The sequence below is a fragment of a genome, unplaced genomic scaffold (assembly GCF_019419815.1).
Source record: "Pyrus x bretschneideri cultivar Hongxiangsu unplaced genomic scaffold, Pyrus_bretschneideri_v1 Contig37, whole genome shotgun sequence".
NCBI classification, from domain to species: Eukaryota; Viridiplantae; Streptophyta; class Magnoliopsida; order Rosales; family Rosaceae; genus Pyrus; species Pyrus x bretschneideri.
The window spans coordinates 3,586,788-3,604,753 of NW_025999690.1; the positions used below are offsets into that span (position 1 = coordinate 3,586,788).

Here is a 17,966-nt window from a genome sequence, read left to right on the forward strand (position 1 = left end):
TCACCATAAGACTTCATTTGATTTACAAGCTCAAACAATTGAGTAAGATAATCTGATAACTACTCAGTTTCTTTCATTTTCATACATTCAAATTCCTAGCGTAAACTTCGTAGGTTTACTAACCTGGCTTGTTCATCTCCTCTGAATTCTTACTGAAGCAAATCTCACGCCCCTTTTGACGTTTCTTGATTCACAATCCAAGGAAAAATCTCCTTGGATATAGCACTTTGAATGATACCCAAGGCTTTGGCATCCTTCATTAATTGCTCATCCATGTACACATTCAGTTTTTCATCGTCACCAGAAACATCGCTGGATGCAGCGACATCCTTCTTCTTGGTATTCCCTTTCTTTAACTCAGAAATCATAATACCTTTGTCAACAAATTTTCGGATCCCATATGATTTTAAAATCATAATCATTCTAACCTTCCAGAACTCAAATTCAGTTTCATCGAAGATAGGAGCCCGTAGCTCACCACCACCAGATCCAGCCATTTCAACTATGATCTAGTCTGATTGAAGAAACTCTAATTCGATTTCTTTGATTAAATTTCACAACAACAACGCTCAGTTCAGGTTCGAAGTAGGCTCTGATACTATGTTGAATTCTCACTATCAATCACACAAATCGGTTCATATCGCACAGAAGAATTTTAGAGTGATGAAAGAGAGAAAGAAAGAGAGAGAGAAAGAAAGAGAGAGTGAACTTAGAGAATATTCAGGCCAAAATCTACACACATTCTTTCAGTATGTAGAGATTTCATTCAACATAATTGTCCAAAAAGAGCCGTTAGGCTTACACATATAAGAGAGGGTCTCTGAACTCATCTCATCCATTCAATTAGCTGTGCCCTATGAGACACTGCCACATGCTCACATTTGAGCCTAAAGAAACTAGATTTAATCTTAGCCCTTGGTATGTAACAACTATACAAAAAACTTTTAATTAACAGATGAAATAGAGGTTTAAGCCTTAATTCCAACAAAAGAAACACTCAAATAAATCAGTTATGTTACAAAGGCCAGTGTTTTGCTGACATGTCGTGGTATGATTGTAGGACATACTAGGAACTGGAAATTATGGTTTTGGTGCAAACAAACCAATTGTGGACCACTTCAAACTAGTTGCTCATAAATAAAAAATACTCAGCTCACAAATACATTACTTTAGACGATGATGTTGCTGGTGAGGAGAAGTAGGGTGGCACCGACATCGATTTGAGCCTCGAATCGAGTTGGCCTATCGGTGGGTGTTAAGATCTATGCCAGAAAGGAGTGTGAAGATTTGACGAGAAGGTCATTGAGTAAGACAAAGACACAAGGAGATAAGTAAAGGTCTTAGCAATCCTATACTTCTCGAGGAGGGGGTAGGTGCCTCACTATGACCTTCTAGTGAGGCCTTTAGCCGAGGCGATTCCCTCATATTCCCATTAGAGATAGTCCTTGCGAGTAACAAACATGGAATTACACTAACCCTTATTGAGTCCAATCTAGTCCACTAAAGGCTAGTGAGGGCAAACAAAGTATCAAAGAGTTTAAAGTATGTCTTCATGTATAGCATTTTTCTTTTAATAGATGACCCCTTTATTTGGGATTGAACACTAAAAAGTGCTAAAAAGTCTAATAGAGACTGTTTTCAATGCCTATTAACTACGCAAGAGACTAATTTTGTTTCAAAAGAGACTAAACAAAATCAATTCCTATAGAGCCAAATTTTAGAAGTTGGAATATGTGGGAGATAAGCGACTCTTCGATGTACCTAAAACACAATATGCAATGTTATTATTTCACTCAAATTTTAACACGTAAATTTTTTTATATTTCCATAGAAGTGGATCTATCAATCATGCTATTCACCCTTATCTATTACATGTGGATTAATGTTTTACTCCTGATACCCATAAAAGTTTCTCCACAAAATGCTTACCCATAAAAATCTAGTTCCAAATTAGGTGCTAATTTGCGATCCATACTTTATAGACGGGGTGGAGCCAGAAATTTTTTTACGGGTGGGCTAGCTAAAAAAATTACGGTAAAATCAAATGATATTTTTTATTTGCTGCATACGTATTGTATGCAAAAATTTAAGTTTAACTTTTGTATTTGTATACTTTAAAATTTTCTTGGCATGAACTTAATAAGCTTCAAAGTTGCAAACTGCAAAAGTTACAATAAACCATCCAATTTCACATATATTTAGATGAAAACACAAGAAGAAGATAGAAAACTTGATACATGGATTATCTCAATTACAACCACACAACTAGCACAAAATAAAACCATGAAAGTATAAGTAAAGACAATCTTAAAAAAAAAAAATTGATTGAAAATAATATAAAGGCCACTGAATCAAAGCAAAATAATTCTGAACAAAATTACATTACAATTTTCATGGTTTTTATTTTATTTTATTTGTAGTTGTGCTGTATACTCACTGGACTAGATTCATTAAAAATATCCTTCCTGGATTTTTTTTTTTTTTGTATATTATATTAGGTTATACACTAAAGCACACACATATTACAATAAACTCTCCCTGAGCTACAGCCCACCGTAGTCTTTAGTGTGGCTCTGCAAGGTGAAACATGCAAGGCCGACACATATTGATAGGAAAAGAGTTATGATTAGGGATGGGCTAGCAACTTGAGTGGTAATGATAGGAAAGGCATTAGGATTAGGGTAATGGGGTAGAAACTTCGGTAAAATTGATAGGAAAAGGACTTGGATTAATGGGCTAGAATCACATAAGCATAAAATCACATAGAAAATAGGTAATTATCACAAAAAAAAAGGTAAGTGCATATTTTTGGGTGAGATTAAGTACTCTGGTTGAGTGCAAAACAGGATTAAGAGATTTGTAATATCTTTGTATCCATATTTTTAGCTTAAACTTTAGAGATCACCGACCCAAAATCCCACCTTGATCTTATGCTTCACAACCATGTCACCGGTTCTTACCATTATATATACCAGTTACCTTCATAACAAGACATACCAAAGTCTAGAGAGCTTACCATATTCTCTCCAAAATTTCTCAACAATATTCTAGGGTTTGCCATATTCTCTCCAAGATTGCACAATAATATTCTAGGATTTTGCCTTTAGTTTCCTTCCCTTTAGGGTTTTCCATTAGTTCTCATTCCGTCTAGGGTTTTCCATTAATATCACCACTGCTAATTCTAACAATGGCTAAGGGTCCTAATAACAAGATCACAGACAAAGATATTGCTAATGGGAAAAAGGAGAGGGAAGGTCCAAGAAGGGTTGAAATCAAGAGAGTTGAAGACAAGAACAAGCGTCACGTGACCTTCTCCAAGCGCAAAAGGGGTATTTTCAATAAAGCCGCGGAACTCAGCGTTTTGACTGGTGCAGAGACGGCCGCAATTGTCGTGTCAAGCAATGGCAAGGTTTTCTGCTTCGGAAGCCCCTCCCCTGACGCCGTCATTGACCGCTACCTTGGCGACAATACCTCCTTACTACCTGCAGGTCAACCAGATAATCATCTCCAAAACAACAACATTCACCATTCTAGTAGTAAGAAACAAATAGAGGATTATGTGGAAGCTTCGAGACGCTTGAAGGAAGCGAAAGTACTGAAGGGTGGGAAGAATAGTAATAATAATGGAGGAGAAGGACGGGAAAGAGGGTGTTCTTATGGGTGGTGGGAGAGGCGGATTGGGATGATGAGTAGTTTGGAAGAATTAGAAGAGTACAGGGATGCCCTGTACAAGTTGAAACACAACGTGGAGGTTCGAACCAATCGGATGATTCGGGAAGCTAGTCCTTCCAATCACTTTTCCCTACTTTTGTTTATGGATGATATCTGGAGTTCTCCTGAATTAAGCCAGGGTCAAGGGTGCATGGCACCGGAATTTAATTTCTTCATATGATATCGATGTAAAGAAGTATGATTGGAATGGAGTTACCTATCTTTTGTAATCGTCAAGGCTTTTGGTGAAGGGTTTTTAGCTGGATAGGGTTGATGACTTAACAGGTTATATATATATGGCAATTATCAACTAGTTTTATCATGTATATATAGTTGGTTAATAGTTCTTTCAATTAATTAGTCATTTATGCATGCTCCTTGATTTGAGGTTTGTTTGCTTTATTAAGGTAAACGATTTGAGGTTTGGGATGCTTTATGCATGTTGTCCTTATATCTGTAGTTTATATGAAAAATATAAAGTTATTATAGGAATGTATCACCTGGTGACGCAAGGAAAAGATTGTTGAACCCTAGAGTTTTATATTGCATTTGGGAGCAAAAGTGAGTTTCATTGAGAGCAAACTTCGTGAGGCTTTATAAACCTAGATATCATGTATATTTTAGAACATATTCATTCATAAACATTCATCTATGTGAAAAAGCAGTGTGCATCCTTTTAGCTTGTGAGGTCCTCGTGCTACAAGAACAAGAAGTACAAAAGAGAACTTTAAGTATAGTAAGTCTATGTTTGAGTCTTATAAAAGTCTTCCTTAATTAGTGGATTCTTTCTCGGCTGTGTGCGATAGATTTTCCTCATTATATGTGCGATTTTACCATGTAAAATAAATCCTTATGTTCATTGTTCTTCTTATATATTTAACTTCGTTTTCACTGTTACACAGTATGATGCTAGATCACCCAAATTATGTTCATAGTATACTAAATCTTATATGACTATAGCTCAAAGGTTTGGTATAAGTTTCCCTAAACAAATGATTTGGGATACTCATTCCAATTACTTCTTACTCTTCGCTTTGGGTTATGAGAGTAGCTAGTTGTTTTGAATTAGACAAGGGTGGGAGTATAGTTATCATATTGGTGGTGTAATAAATACATGTGTCTCTGTGTGTGGTTTGTTATTTTCTCTAACTTGATTATGTATGCATACTGAATGTGTCCAGTACGAGGTTTGGGATGCTTAGTTGTTCTTTTATCTTTTAACTCATATCATAAATATATGGATATATTTAGTTTTTCTATCTTTTTGCTTGTGAGGTTTATGCTATTGTTGATTCTTGGATCAATTGAGTGTATGTAACACTCATCTTATAATCATTTTTGTGGATTCTTGCATGCAACGAGTGTATATAAGACTAATCTTATAATCATCTCTCACATGTTGGTTAGCGAGCAGACATTGATAATACACATCTTATATTGTGCTAGTATTTTTTCTGTGATGACAGGTTTTGTAACCTAGGAGACTAGGAAGTTGATTGATGTAAATTTCCTAATCATCAGCACTCCTCCTAATTGTTATATATCCTCGCTTTTGATTATGGATGATGGTTTAGTTTTCTGATTACGAGTTTATTTTATATTGGTGATGATGTAAATATAGCTAAGGTGGGATTAAGATCTTATAAATGTAACATATGACCATATTTGTTATGGAGGATTAGGCTAGACTAGGTTGGACTAGCTAAATGACAAGATCTATTGTGCAATGAAGGAAGACTATGAGCGTTGTCTTCCAATTTGGAGGCTTAACATGGACTACTCATAAGTGATGCCTAAACATATCCTCCCTAATCCCACAATTTAAAAGGGGATTCAGGGGATTAATGGGATAAATTTTTGGCATAACCTCTTAGGAATATTCCATCTTAAATTCTTCAAGTTGGAATATCATATCCATATTCTTCATTGATGGTACATGAAATCTAGTCATTTAGCTAGCTAGTCGAGTCTAGCCCCCATATCAAACGTGGCCTATATTACTATGAATATGGATGTGCTTTTCGCACACCTTTTTAGCCTCTTACATACTCTTGTTTATCTTGGCCAATGATTCTTTTTTATTTATTCAATTCAATGGCCATAAATAATGAGGAGTGTATGTGTTGACCCTAAAAGCTACTTAGCTTACATGGCACACATGCCGAATAGCTAATGAGCTAACTACGTCATTCGGTTGAATGCGGGGCATGCCAACTCATTGACCGAGCTCGATCAGTGAGTAAGTGAATGTTGTGGTGGTGTCAAACGTGCTACTGACTTTTGTTATCTAAGCGATTACGACCGAGGAAGAAACTCGTTTAGGCCTTTGGGCTCTAGAGCCAAAAGACAAAGTTGCTAGTTACTTCGAAGTTCAAATGAGGTTCGGCTTTCAATGTGTAACTAGGAACACCTCACTTCAGGCGAGAAGGCTAGTGAGATGACCTCTTTCAACAAGAGCTCGAAGATTCTTTGTTGGCAGTAACTTAGATAGGTAGTCAACCAAGGTCGAAGTAGTGTTATTTCTACAAACTGGAAGGTGCTCCTCAATTGCATGACTCTACGGATTCAGTGTTGTTTATACAATCTATAAATGTCGTCGGTTGTCAAGCACAGTGCTATTTATACAAACTAGAAGATGTGCTTGATGAAGTTAGGAAGATTACGGTTTTTCTCAAAGATGAGAGGGTTTCACGTAGAGCGAGAATTTGCGTAGCGTTTGTGTGTTAAGTTGAAGATCCCCAAATGTTGCAGAACCTCTTCTATTTATAGGAGTGGTTTTCATGCTGATCACCTCATGTTGAGGTAGAGTCCTATCTGGATTGTATTCCTTCAACATCCCTTGATCCAATACCACTTCATTTTGATCTCTGGATTGGACTTGGCCACTCCTATCGAAACTTCGGACTCTGAACCTAGTCCATTTTCTATATTTAATTCATTCTTGGTCTTGATTAGCTATGAACGTTGATTCTTGGAATATTATGAATCTTATCAACGGTCATCCTGATCCTTAACAATTTTACTCGATTTAGGACTCAACCAAATCCAACCTGACTCCCCAAGAGTCAAACATTGATTAGGATTTGGCTACCCCTCCTTGGGCTGACGTGGTCTCGAAGAGCTACTTGGGCACTGAAGGTCTTCATTCTGGGCTGAGCGGGCCAAGCTCAAAGTCCACTCAGTCCAAATCCAATATTTTGAGTCCAAATAGTATGAGAAGCTAAAAAGGGTGTGCAAAAATCATTTCGGAATGTACTTATCTTTTGTTTGTAGATGATCTGGCTTTGATGGAGTCATGGATGGTTTTAGAGCTTGCTAGTGTTTATGGATATGTTACTTGTTTCATCAGTGTATATATACCTGGTTCTTTTAATTTTCTTTAACTTCATTGTAATATACATGTTAGATTCAATATGAATGTTTAGTTGTTCTTTTATCTTTAATTAATATGATAAATAAATAAATGGATATATGCTATCATTATTCGTTTTATGTATTTGTGGAAAAATTATTGTATGCTTTTATTTGAATTGTCTAGTTTCTGTAAATCGTTGAAAAATTATAGCATGCAAAGGGTTTCTAGCTATATGTATTTAACACTTTTTCAAAGCCATCTCTCACGTTTTTGGTCATATGAACAAACTATGAGAGGAGGATTCAAAGGCATATTGCCATGAGAGGACATTTTTATCTTTTTCCACCTTTCCAGTTTATGCGATTTATGAAAATTCTTGCACATATACAACCAGCATATTTTCTCACGTAGCAATCTCTCATGTGTTATCATATTAACAATTTTTAGAGAACCTAATGCTCTAGGAGAAGATGATATACAATAGCTTCTATACTTTGAATGTTTAACCCCGTTGTTAATCGTGCAGGGAAAAAAAAAAGTAACAATTGAAACCATTCTTATTCTTTATTTTTTTGTGATTACTAAAACATGAGTATTACAATTATTTTGATTCTTATCTTCTCATGTGTTTCTTAACATATATGAAATTGAAAAGAGTGGTTCAAAGAGAGACTAACACTATGTTTGAATGAGGAAAATGAAATTAGAATTTGGATAAAAGTCATAATTTATAAATTGACATGCACGAATTCTCTTCTTTGGATTCATAAATATAGAAATTTACAATTTCAGTGTGAGAAAAAAACTTGGAATTTGAGACCTCCAATTCCCAAGTTTAAATTCCATGTAAATATGTGTCATTTCCCAATTTCTATGATAGAAAGTTTAAAAATAACAATTCCATATTCAATTCCATTGTTATTTTGGTTAACCACACAAAAAAATTCACAAATTCTATAAAATAAAATATCGTCATTTCAATTTCCATCATTTTAAAATTCCTTAGAGCATCTCCAAAGGAGTTGTCAAATTTTGAACATAAAATTTGAATTTGATAACCTATGTAGCATTTTGACATTTTTCAAAATTTTGCTTTCTACTCTGTATGTCAAATTCTATATTATTTTATTACACTATTTTCTTTTCTTTTTATTTTATTAAATTATTATTTTATGCCCCTTATTTATAGACTTCTCCTATCATCTTTGTGGCGTTTTAAAACCCTAAAACTCACCATCCCAAGAGATCTAATCTCTCTCCCTGCTAACCTCTCCCTAAAGCCAGTCCTTCTACTGCTCACTCATCGCTGGAACTAAGGACCAAGGCAAACCCACATTTCCAGCTAAGCTCAAATCCGATCTCAGTTGTGGCGACCAGCCTGAGTGCCCCAACAAAACCCAGAAGCTTGAAGTTCCCGATAACAATTGTTGTAGATCTTATTTGGCTTCTCAGGGGACCAAGAGGTCCGATCTCAGCTGCGGCGACCAACTCGACGGCCCCAACAAAACCCAGATGCTTGAAGTTCCCGATAACAATTGTTGTAGATCTGATAAAAAAAATTAATAAAAAAAATATTTGACGTTGTGCCAAATTTGACAGCAAGGGAGAGCTGCTATTACATGTCATGCCACATCAGATTTGATTTCTCGGCTGGAAAACATTGTAGCTATCTTTTTTTACTGTTATTGTTAATTTGGACATTTTAACATCTCATTTGAAGATGTTCTTAGTAATTTAAAATTTTTTTCATCCAAACATAGTATAACTATTGGTTCCACCTTGAAATTCCATAATCCAATTCCTACTAAATAAGGATTAAAATGAGAGGACTAGTAAATCACCCCATTCTGTTTTCATTCCTTTATTCATGATTGTCCTTATTCTAAATAAGTAAATATGTTCCCTTTCTTCAAAGTTTAGTATTATTACTTTTATAAATGAGAAATTTTATATTTAAATCTTATAAATCGTAAATTCGATACCAAATTATTATGTATGCGCATTACATGGCTTATGCTTTCTGATTAGGCTGGAAATTTAAATATGGTACCAATAACTTACGAAGCAACCTCCTACGATAGGTCACAAGAGGACACACTTTTTTGGTGTAGGAGATTTGAACCCCCAAACCGCACCGTATCTTGTTTTGGAAAGTCTTTGAATCTTACAAGTTAAAACGGCTCCACTCCAACAAGGGACTGGATTCGGTGGGAGTTTCGGTGACTATTCGGTGCAGAAATCCAACTAGCTTCGGTAAGCTCTCTCTTCCCTACAATTACAGACTGCAAATTCTAAATCCATTCAAATTTATCGGAAATGGGTTTTATTATTCTGTATCGTTTTTGTTTCTCATAGTTCATACTTCTGGATTTATGGATGCTGGACGGGTTTTTCTCAGGCAAAACCCAGCAAATGTAAAATGGTGTTTCATGGGTTTTGTTTATTGGGTAAACTACGTAAATGGGTTGCTGTAATTTTTTTTATTATATTGGATTTTAAGTAGAATTTTGTTGTTTTGAACTGCAGAGATCAAGGAATTGTTGGTTTACTTGAATTAATCAGAAACCAAACTTCAAACCGGTATAATTATGCAGCTACTGTTTTCTTTTTCTTTTTTTTTTTTTTCCGACAAACGATAGTTTTAGTGGGTTAAATTGTTGAATGTTAGGTTGGGAGGGTGATCGGTAGGGGTCGAACCCACACTAGGGTGCATAGGCATTATGCAGCTACTTAATGCTCTAGTTTTGGGCAACTTTGGAAAATTAAATATTCCTAACTAAAGAGTTTTCGATCTCATTGGTTACCTCTGATAATTCAGAGTTTATACTATTTAATTTATAAATTTCTGGATTCTTATAATTTTGGAAATCATTCGGACAATTCATATGCGGTGGAAATTCAAATGTGCATCTACCCTGTGTTGAGATGTAGTACTTGTATATGAGATTTGGGTTTAGGTGGGAATGTGGATGTGATCTGTGTGTGTATGTAAATGAAATATGATAAGTTATATGATATGAATTTGGTGCACATAGATTCTGGAACTTTGCGTTTGACTCTGTAAGTTCTGATTGGGTATCCCAACTTGTCTATATGGTGTTTGAGATAATGTCCCACTTAAGTATTGAGACCCTTTATAGCCTATTTTTGTCATAATGAGTTCACTCCTAATCTTGAGATGATTTGTTTACTATATGTGCATATGCATTTGAATATATGGGGACATCACTATATACATACCGAACTACTTCTCAAGTATTAGAGCCCCCACAGTAATGCCATCATGTTTAGGTTTTAGCCAAACAAATCACTTAAAAATATCTCCACACTTAAATCTCATCGTGAAGTTCTTTGGTACTTCATCCAAGCATACTGTTTATGTTGGAAAACAAGGGGACATTTTATACACAATGGAACTCCAATCACACTGGTCAAGAGTGTTTTTTCTTGCTCGTTATACTGTTTCTTTATTATTACTTGCTGAAATTTCTACATCATTTGGCTTTTTTGTTAATGTAGAAATTTTGTGGAAAGAGAAATGTCCAGGTTTCGAGGGATATTGCAAGCTTCCTTAAATGCAACCAAGAAAGGTATTGTTGCCATCTGTTTCTTTGTTCTCCATCTCCTGCCATGATACAGTAGAGACTCTCATGTATATGAAATTTGTGTAACTGCCTTACCTTCCATAAAATTGGTCCCTCTGCTTATTTCTTTTTGTCCTGGGGAGTCGAATGCGTTGATTTGTTTATACTTACATTATTACATATAATTCTAGAAAGTTGGAGAATATAAAATATGTCACCTGCCATGTTCGATTATATTTAAGATCATGATTAATGCCTTAATGGTACATTAACACTTTTAGCACCAAAAGAATTATGATGGCCAAGCATTTCTGCATTTGTGTTCCTTTAGGTATATGGGTAAAGTCTAATTGTTTTCATATCAGTAAATGAGTGCAGATGCTTGGCCTTTCGACATTGATAGATGAAGTTATGAAACTTGTGTGAAGTTATCAATATCGAAACAATTTATTTGAATTAACATTATCCTGGTTTCGTACATCGAATGCCAATTTTAGCACTTACATGGAACGTTGAAGACCTGGTGCCTCCAACTGAGAGATTTATTTTCAATTTCAATTCGAAGGATGAGCTCAAGAAGTGGCATCTATATTCTGACTCTGAATACGGAGGTATTGATGTACATAATTTTGATGTCTCCTTTTCTGAATGTATAAGAAAAATATAAGCAGTTGGGAATTATGCTTAGCTATTTAGTCTCCTTGCATATGTTTACAGTTATGATTTATAGTGGAGTTTTTCCGTGTATGAACTTTTGTTTGTATCAGTTGATGGAATTGTAGCTTCCTCTCATATAAATTGTTTTATTGGTTTCACTGCCTTTTTTGTTCACTTTCATTTTGGATGTACAGTTGTTGAGATTCTAATGTACTATCATCACCTATTTCTTTTGCAGGGTTGTCCTCGGCATCTTTAGAGATCCCAGATAATGAAAATGGACCCACTGGTAATGGATAGTGCTACCAAATATTTTCTATAGCTAGCAGCTACTGATTTAAGCTATTTTTCCTGTAAGCATAATTTTCAAACATGAAAAAGTTAAGCAAGATCTTTCAAGAAATGAAGAGCATGAAACTGCAAATTAATATCAGATAAGAGTAATCATTTCTTCTGGAACTGCAACGTTTATGAATCCATGTTATGCTACTAGCTTACCAGCTCTCATGATATCTACTGTTACCAATAGCTGATATGCACTTACCTTCTGAAACAATTCTCCTTTAAATTTTTAGGAATTTTCTCGGGTAACCTTTCGTTGGATTTCATTGAGGGTGCAAAACTGAAGATAAACAGGAGTGGTTTTTGTGGAATGCGGTCCAAAAAGGTGAGCTGTGAACAGTATACTAACATTATAGGTATGCAGATAAGAAATGAAGACGGAAGAGTTTTGTTAATGATATTTGAAATATTACTACTGTAGATGTTCCATACGGTGTCAAATTATTAATTAAGTCACAGTAAATTGTTGTTTGTTGATTTTAATTTCGTGCATGCATGTGTTTTATTGTGGTTTTTCTTCACTTTTGATGAGTTAAGGTCTTTGGTTTCCAGTTTTTGACTCCCTTGGACGTGAAAAAATTGTTACACATATGTGCAATGACCATAATGCAAATTTTGGGTTCAAGCCTACATCATAATGATATAGATAGAGTCCACCAAAGACAGGATTTAGTAGGCACCATATCAATATTTATTTGTGTCTTCTGCAGTTTGACGGCTTCATTGATTTGGACCCATACGATACCATAGCACTGAAAGTTAAAGGAGATGGAAGGTGCTACATATCTACGGTGAGTATTTTCGAGGAATTGGAATGTAAGACAAGTAAATCCAAACTTCTTTGTTTGTCATTTTCTAACTGATGTGGTTCTTGCATATGTAGATCTATACAGAAAATTGGGTAAATTCGCCTGGGCAAGAAGAAGATAATTCGTGGCAGGCTTTTGTCTTTGTACCAAAAGACAACTGGTACATTGCAAAGGCAAGTTCTACTTACCTCAACCTTTGGTGATTAGAAACATGATATGATGGACCCGGCCCTCTTAGGGAGCCAAGAATTTCATGTTTCTTGGGTTTGTCTTTTGAGATCCCAAAGAAACATGAAATTCAAACCCGAAAAACATGAAATTCAATTTGTCTTAGGGTACCATTCAATTCCGATATGATAACACCATTCAATTCCGATATGATAACACCAGGAAAGGAAACTCCGAAAACACTGAACTAGTTTTCCATTTGTCAGTGCATCTATAAATTTGTTCCAATGGTAGAAACAGCTCGATTGCGTTCTGCTGATTATGTTTGATGTTTCAGATTCCTCTTGCTCGGTATCTACCAACATGGAGAGGAAATGTTATAGATGCAGAAATGGAAATGAATCCTTCTCGCGTCGTTGGGATGTCTCTATCGGTCAATGCAGAAGGTGGTCTCCCAGGTGCTAGAACCGGAGCGGGTGATTTCAAGCTCGAAATTGATTGGATCAAGGCTTTACGAACATAATGAGCTTGTAAAATATTTGGAGTAGGAAATTGAGTTGTATCCAAGTGTTGTTTCTATGGTAACTAAGTATTGAAAGTCTTTTTGTTTCACTGCTCCAATCGATTATTCCATCTTTTCTTGCATCATGAACATAGAATGTACAAGAAATTTTCCTCTTTTCTTCTAGAAAGTAAAGATCAAAACGTGCAGCATTGGTCTATACCGTTAACTTTCGTCAAGAATTATGTTAGAGTGAAATTGCAAAGACTAAACTAAAACAAAAGTCAAATTGCATGGACCAATTTAAACTGTGGGAAAAGTTCAGGGACCAAGCCTAAACTAGAGTGAAATTTCACGATCAGTCGTGGGTTTTGTGTTTTGCAACGTAATCAATGGGCCGGGTTTTGTTAAATTTAGATATCTCAAGTAATGAATTATTAGTTCAAAGAATAAGTCTAAACTTTGGTTAGATTTTAGGGATCAATTTAATTTTGCTAGAAATCTACAAGAAAACTACTTTTAATGTGAATCCTAAAGCATTTCCAATGCACATGAGACTTGAAACTCATATTTGAGTTATTAGGTAAAGTGAGACCCAATTTCGGTTCCATTATGAGATTCTATCCTTTGGTGGAGCTCATGCAACAACGTAAAGTTTTATTCAACCAAGAAAAATACGATTTGAGTTTTAACTTCAACTATCTCCAATGCACATACGTAAATTGATAAAACCCAAAATTTGAATTTTGAGTCCATTCTTTTCTCCTCTAATGCAAATACTCAAATCTTAAAACTCAAAATATGTTTTACGATTTGAGTCTTTGCATGGATATGAAAACTAAAATATATAAATTCACTACCTTTTTTGATACCCAAATGTAAGAATTTAGGTCTAGAATTTGAGTCTTGCATTGGAGATTCTTTTAACTTTGCCTCAATGACAAAGAAAACTTAGGAACCGGCGTCTTTCTCTCCAAGTGAGAGAGTCCTTCTCCTTTATTGAGAGTATTTCTCACCTTTTTGTGTGAGGCTTTCCAATTTGAGCAAATCCAGTGGTTCCAACCCTAGCTTCGGCCGAGGTCGATCGCCATTTCCCCCATTCTTTCCTTCTCTTCTCTTTTCCTTGCTTCTATTGTTTTTCCCCACTTTTTATCCTTCCTCCTTGTTCATCCATTTTTTTATTTTCAATCATGAATATTGTTGAGATCGTGCGCAGAGCTCTGGTGTTTCCACCGGCTCAGGTGTTTTCAACACCACCGCCTTCTCTTTGTTGTTTGCCTTTATCAGCGATGCCGCTCGTGGTTTTCCATGGGCTTCATCTTGGAAGTTGGCTTCTCTCGTTTAATTGTCGGTTGTCCTTGCTTTGTGGTTGAGCTTAGGAAGCAAATCGGAGTTGGATGTTGCGATCGAAGAGGTGTTGCTTGATTACAGGCAAGGATTTGGACGGATCAGGAAATTCTGTGGCGACGGCGATAGCAGTAGAAACTTGGTTTCTGTTGCTTCATTTTGATGTGTGGGCCTAACTGTTGGTTGCCCCGTTTGTGTTTTTTTTTTTGGCCAGTTTTGTTTGTTTGTATGTTAGTTTTGGGGCTTTAGTTTGCTTGTATGTATGTTTGCAGTTATTAGTAAGAAGTAACTTTTTACCAAAAAAAACAAAAAAAAAAGGTATAATAAACATATAATAAATTTTCGATTTCCCCCATGAACATTTTAATTGGAAAATTAAGGACTTAAACTAATTTTTTTGGCTGATTTGCCCCCTGCTGTTAATTTTCATTCATTCCATCCAAATTTCTATTAAATAGAAGCAGGTGCACAACATGTGGGGGTAGTTTGGTCACTTCATTCTTTAAAATAATTGAAAACCTTATATTTCTAAAATATAAACCTATGCAAATATGTGTGATTCTATAGCTTTTGTGTCTGAATGTCTAGTGAAGTGACGTTTTTGTCCACAAATGAGAGTTACGAGGTTTGCACATGATAAGAGTTAACGTTAATTTGGATGAAATCTATGAAAACTAACAGTAGAGGGAAATCGGCCAAAAAAATTAGTTTAAGTCCATAATTTTCCAATTTAAAAGTTTAGGAGGGAAATCGAAAGTTGGGTGATAGTTCAAGGGCAAATTGACAGTTTACTAAATAAACATATGAAAATGCGTGGCCAACCAGGCCTTTCATGCAATACCAGGAGGATCCTCGCCAGATCCTTTTTGTGATGATTCTGGAGATCCTTCAATTATATTTGTTCATCATACATCGTGTAATCAGAAATCATTATAATTTTTTTTATTTAAAATTAAATATAAATAGTACCTGATAAAAATTGACCGTATGATGTACGATAAACGAATATGATTGGAAGATCTTTAGGATCATCATAAAGAGGATCCAATGAATAAACGAATATGATTGGAAGATCTTTAAGATTATCATAAAGAGGATCCAATGAAGATCCTCTCTCATGCAATACCTACTTTGATTTTGTAAGAAAAAGTAAAGCAGTCATAATTTAAGATATGGAAAATGCATGACAACCCTTTCTTCTTTTCTTCTGGGGGAATTTGGAACCAACATAACGGACAGAAACGTAAAAATCTTTCTGTGCATGACAGCGTTTGTATTGGTCATAACGTTGAAAACATTTGTATCTGGGATAGGGTCTTCCTAGGGAGGCACACTATGCGATTTTATTATATTGTATAGGTCTGGGTGTTTCCGGGTTTTTCACTTAGCTTAATGAAGTTTTTTTTCCTAGCAAAAAAATAATAATGAAATCTTTTTCTTTTTCTTTCAAGTGATACTTTTTTATTTTATATACTATTGATCGAGTTTGTTATTTAGTGGAGTATAATCTGAAATCTCACATTTAATTTGACTACAAACAATATTCTAAACTAAGAAGATGAGTAAGAGTTTAAATTCGGAGCACAGTAGGTCAAAAAAGAATACCGCATCTATTAGGACAATCAATTACTTACAAAATCACATATTTATAAGTTGAAAGATATACTATTAGATCGTAACACGCTAATGATTGCTCAAGTGTTACTTTTAATTCTATTTGTTTTGTTTTGTTCTGATCTTTTTTTTCTTTTTCTTTTTTTTTTTTTTGGTCTGAAAAGTATATTTCATTAATTCGATAGAAGGTTACAGGCCAACACAAGGGCAAAATACACATATGGATTGGGGTAAAACAGATACATAAAAACTCACCCCAATTAAATAAACTAAAACGAAAACGCAAATCTCTAATCTCCAACTGCAAAAAGTAGCGTCTTCTGCCATTATCGCCACAAAAGTCTTGCCAATAGCTACCAAAAAAACAACACTAGAGAAAACAACCGAGTGATGAAAACAACCAAGACATCGCAACACAAAAGTACCAAACCTGTAACTAAACGCACACCACATCCAAATTTCATCACCAAACCCGCCACTAAATTGGTTCATTATTTCGCCTCATAGCACTCACAATCTTATTCCAATTATTTAATTTATCCAATCTTGAATGGGGTGTATGGACTTCTCACACACTCTCTTAATTTCTAACCGTAGGATCAAACGAATTAAAGAATATCAAATGACAAAAAATAATAAAAAGTGTGTGAGAAGTAAAAAGAAGTGTGTACATATCACATCCCATTTTGAATTCTTGATACACAAATGACCAGGAAATTCCAAATCAACTTTCCAAGACCTTGCCTTTGGGACCACATGATGCCCTCAAAGGGAAAGGGATCTTCTCCGAAGCCCTTCCACCAAGTCTATCAATTTAGGTCATTGAAATTTGATCCAACAGCTAAATTTATTATAACTTTTAAAGGGGTCCCCTATTTGTAGCCGTTGGATCAAATTTCAATGACCCAAATTGATAGACTTGGTGGAAGGGATTCGGAGATGGACCTGGATTGTCTACCCTCCCCATCTCATACCCTTCCCATCCCCTCTTATTTCTGTGGTCACGGTTAAGTCACGTCAACATTTTATAATCCCATTGCTTTTTATCTTATTATTTCTATAAAAGAAAAATAAATATAAAATGTTGACGCGGTTTAATCGTGACCACAAAAAATAGGAGAGAATGAGAAAGATATGGGATGGGGAAGGCAGACAATCCAGGTCCTTTAAAGAGAATCCCTTTCCCCCTCAAAGAACTATTTTATATATTTATTTATATATAGACATATAGAACTCTATATATATATATATATATATATATATATTTATATATACAAATTCTCATGGAGCAGAGATGTTGCACACAAACTTTGACATGATTCTAGACCAATGCCTATCCAAGTCTGTTAAATAATTGTAGTTTAAGGTTTTAAGCCAATCAAACAGCCTCATTAATTTGATAAACATCAAACGCTGCTGTTAGGTTTAGATTTTTTTTTAGTAGATACCGTTGAATCTCAATTCCTTGACCCAAAGGAAACATCGTAGCAAATAAAAAGATGTGAGAGAAAACAAACAATGCAAACTGAAACGATTTCTAGAAGATGGCAATAGCAGTTTTACTAAAACTTATCAAGACTCAAGTCTTTGGACAGCAACTTTTAGGGTATGAGTAGACTATCATCTCACGTTTTGTCCCGATAATATAAAGTTATGTAAAGAAAAATTTATACAAGTAAAGCACCATCCAATGTTTTGTACCAATAATACACTGTATGTTTTATATCAATAAAACGTGGACGTCATCTAATGTTTTGTAATAATAGTATACTTGTATCATTAAAGTCACTTTTTCTTTAGTAAAATTGATACGCATAACACTATTTACGTTACACTTACATGTCTCAATTGTCAATGGATTAGGATTATCTATCCTT

General features: G+C 35.1%; 2 protein-coding genes across 3 annotated transcripts; both read left to right on the top strand.

The window, feature by feature from the left end:
• Positions 1-3,187: 3,187 nt before the first annotated feature.
• LOC103948626 (agamous-like MADS-box protein AGL29) lies at positions 3,188-4,106 on the top strand. The gene has a single exon (XM_009359666.2). It carries the CDS (start codon positions 3,188-3,190, stop codon positions 3,890-3,892), a length of 705 nt encoding a protein of 234 aa, XP_009357941.2. The 3' UTR covers positions 3,893-4,106.
• A 5,056-nt stretch (positions 4,107-9,162) lies between these two features.
• On the top strand, positions 9,163-13,348 carry LOC103948599 (probable complex I intermediate-associated protein 30). Of its 2 annotated transcripts, XM_048592109.1 has the most exons (9): positions 9,170-9,319; positions 9,593-9,646; positions 10,586-10,656; positions 11,148-11,261; positions 11,546-11,596; positions 11,883-11,974; positions 12,360-12,440; positions 12,533-12,631; positions 12,964-13,348. In XM_048592109.1, exons 3-9 carry the CDS (start codon positions 10,605-10,607, stop codon positions 13,147-13,149), a joined length of 675 nt encoding a protein of 224 aa, XP_048448066.1. In that variant the 5' UTR covers positions 9,170-9,319; positions 9,593-9,646; positions 10,586-10,604; the 3' UTR covers positions 13,150-13,348. The 2 variants fall into 2 exon arrangements, with proteins under 2 accessions (XP_009357920.1, XP_048448066.1); XM_009359645.3 differs by lacking the exon at positions 9,593-9,646 and having other exon boundaries at positions 9,163-9,319.
• Positions 13,349-17,966: the final 4,618 nt, after the last annotated feature.

Coding starts and splice junctions, on each gene's coding strand:
- LOC103948626 (XM_009359666.2), top strand. CDS start 3,188: ATGGCTAAGGGTCCTAATAACAAGATCACAGACAAAGATATTGCTAAT.
- LOC103948599 (XM_009359645.3), top strand. CDS start 10,605: ATGTCCAGGTTTCGAGGGATATTGCAAGCTTCCTTAAATGCAACCAAG. Junction 11,597..11,882: donor TAATGAAAATGGACCCACTG/GTAATGGATAGT, acceptor TTAAATTTTTAG/GAATTTTCTCGGGTAACCTT. Junction 12,441..12,532: donor GAAGGTGCTACATATCTACG/GTGAGTATTTTC, acceptor TTGCATATGTAG/ATCTATACAGAAAATTGGGT.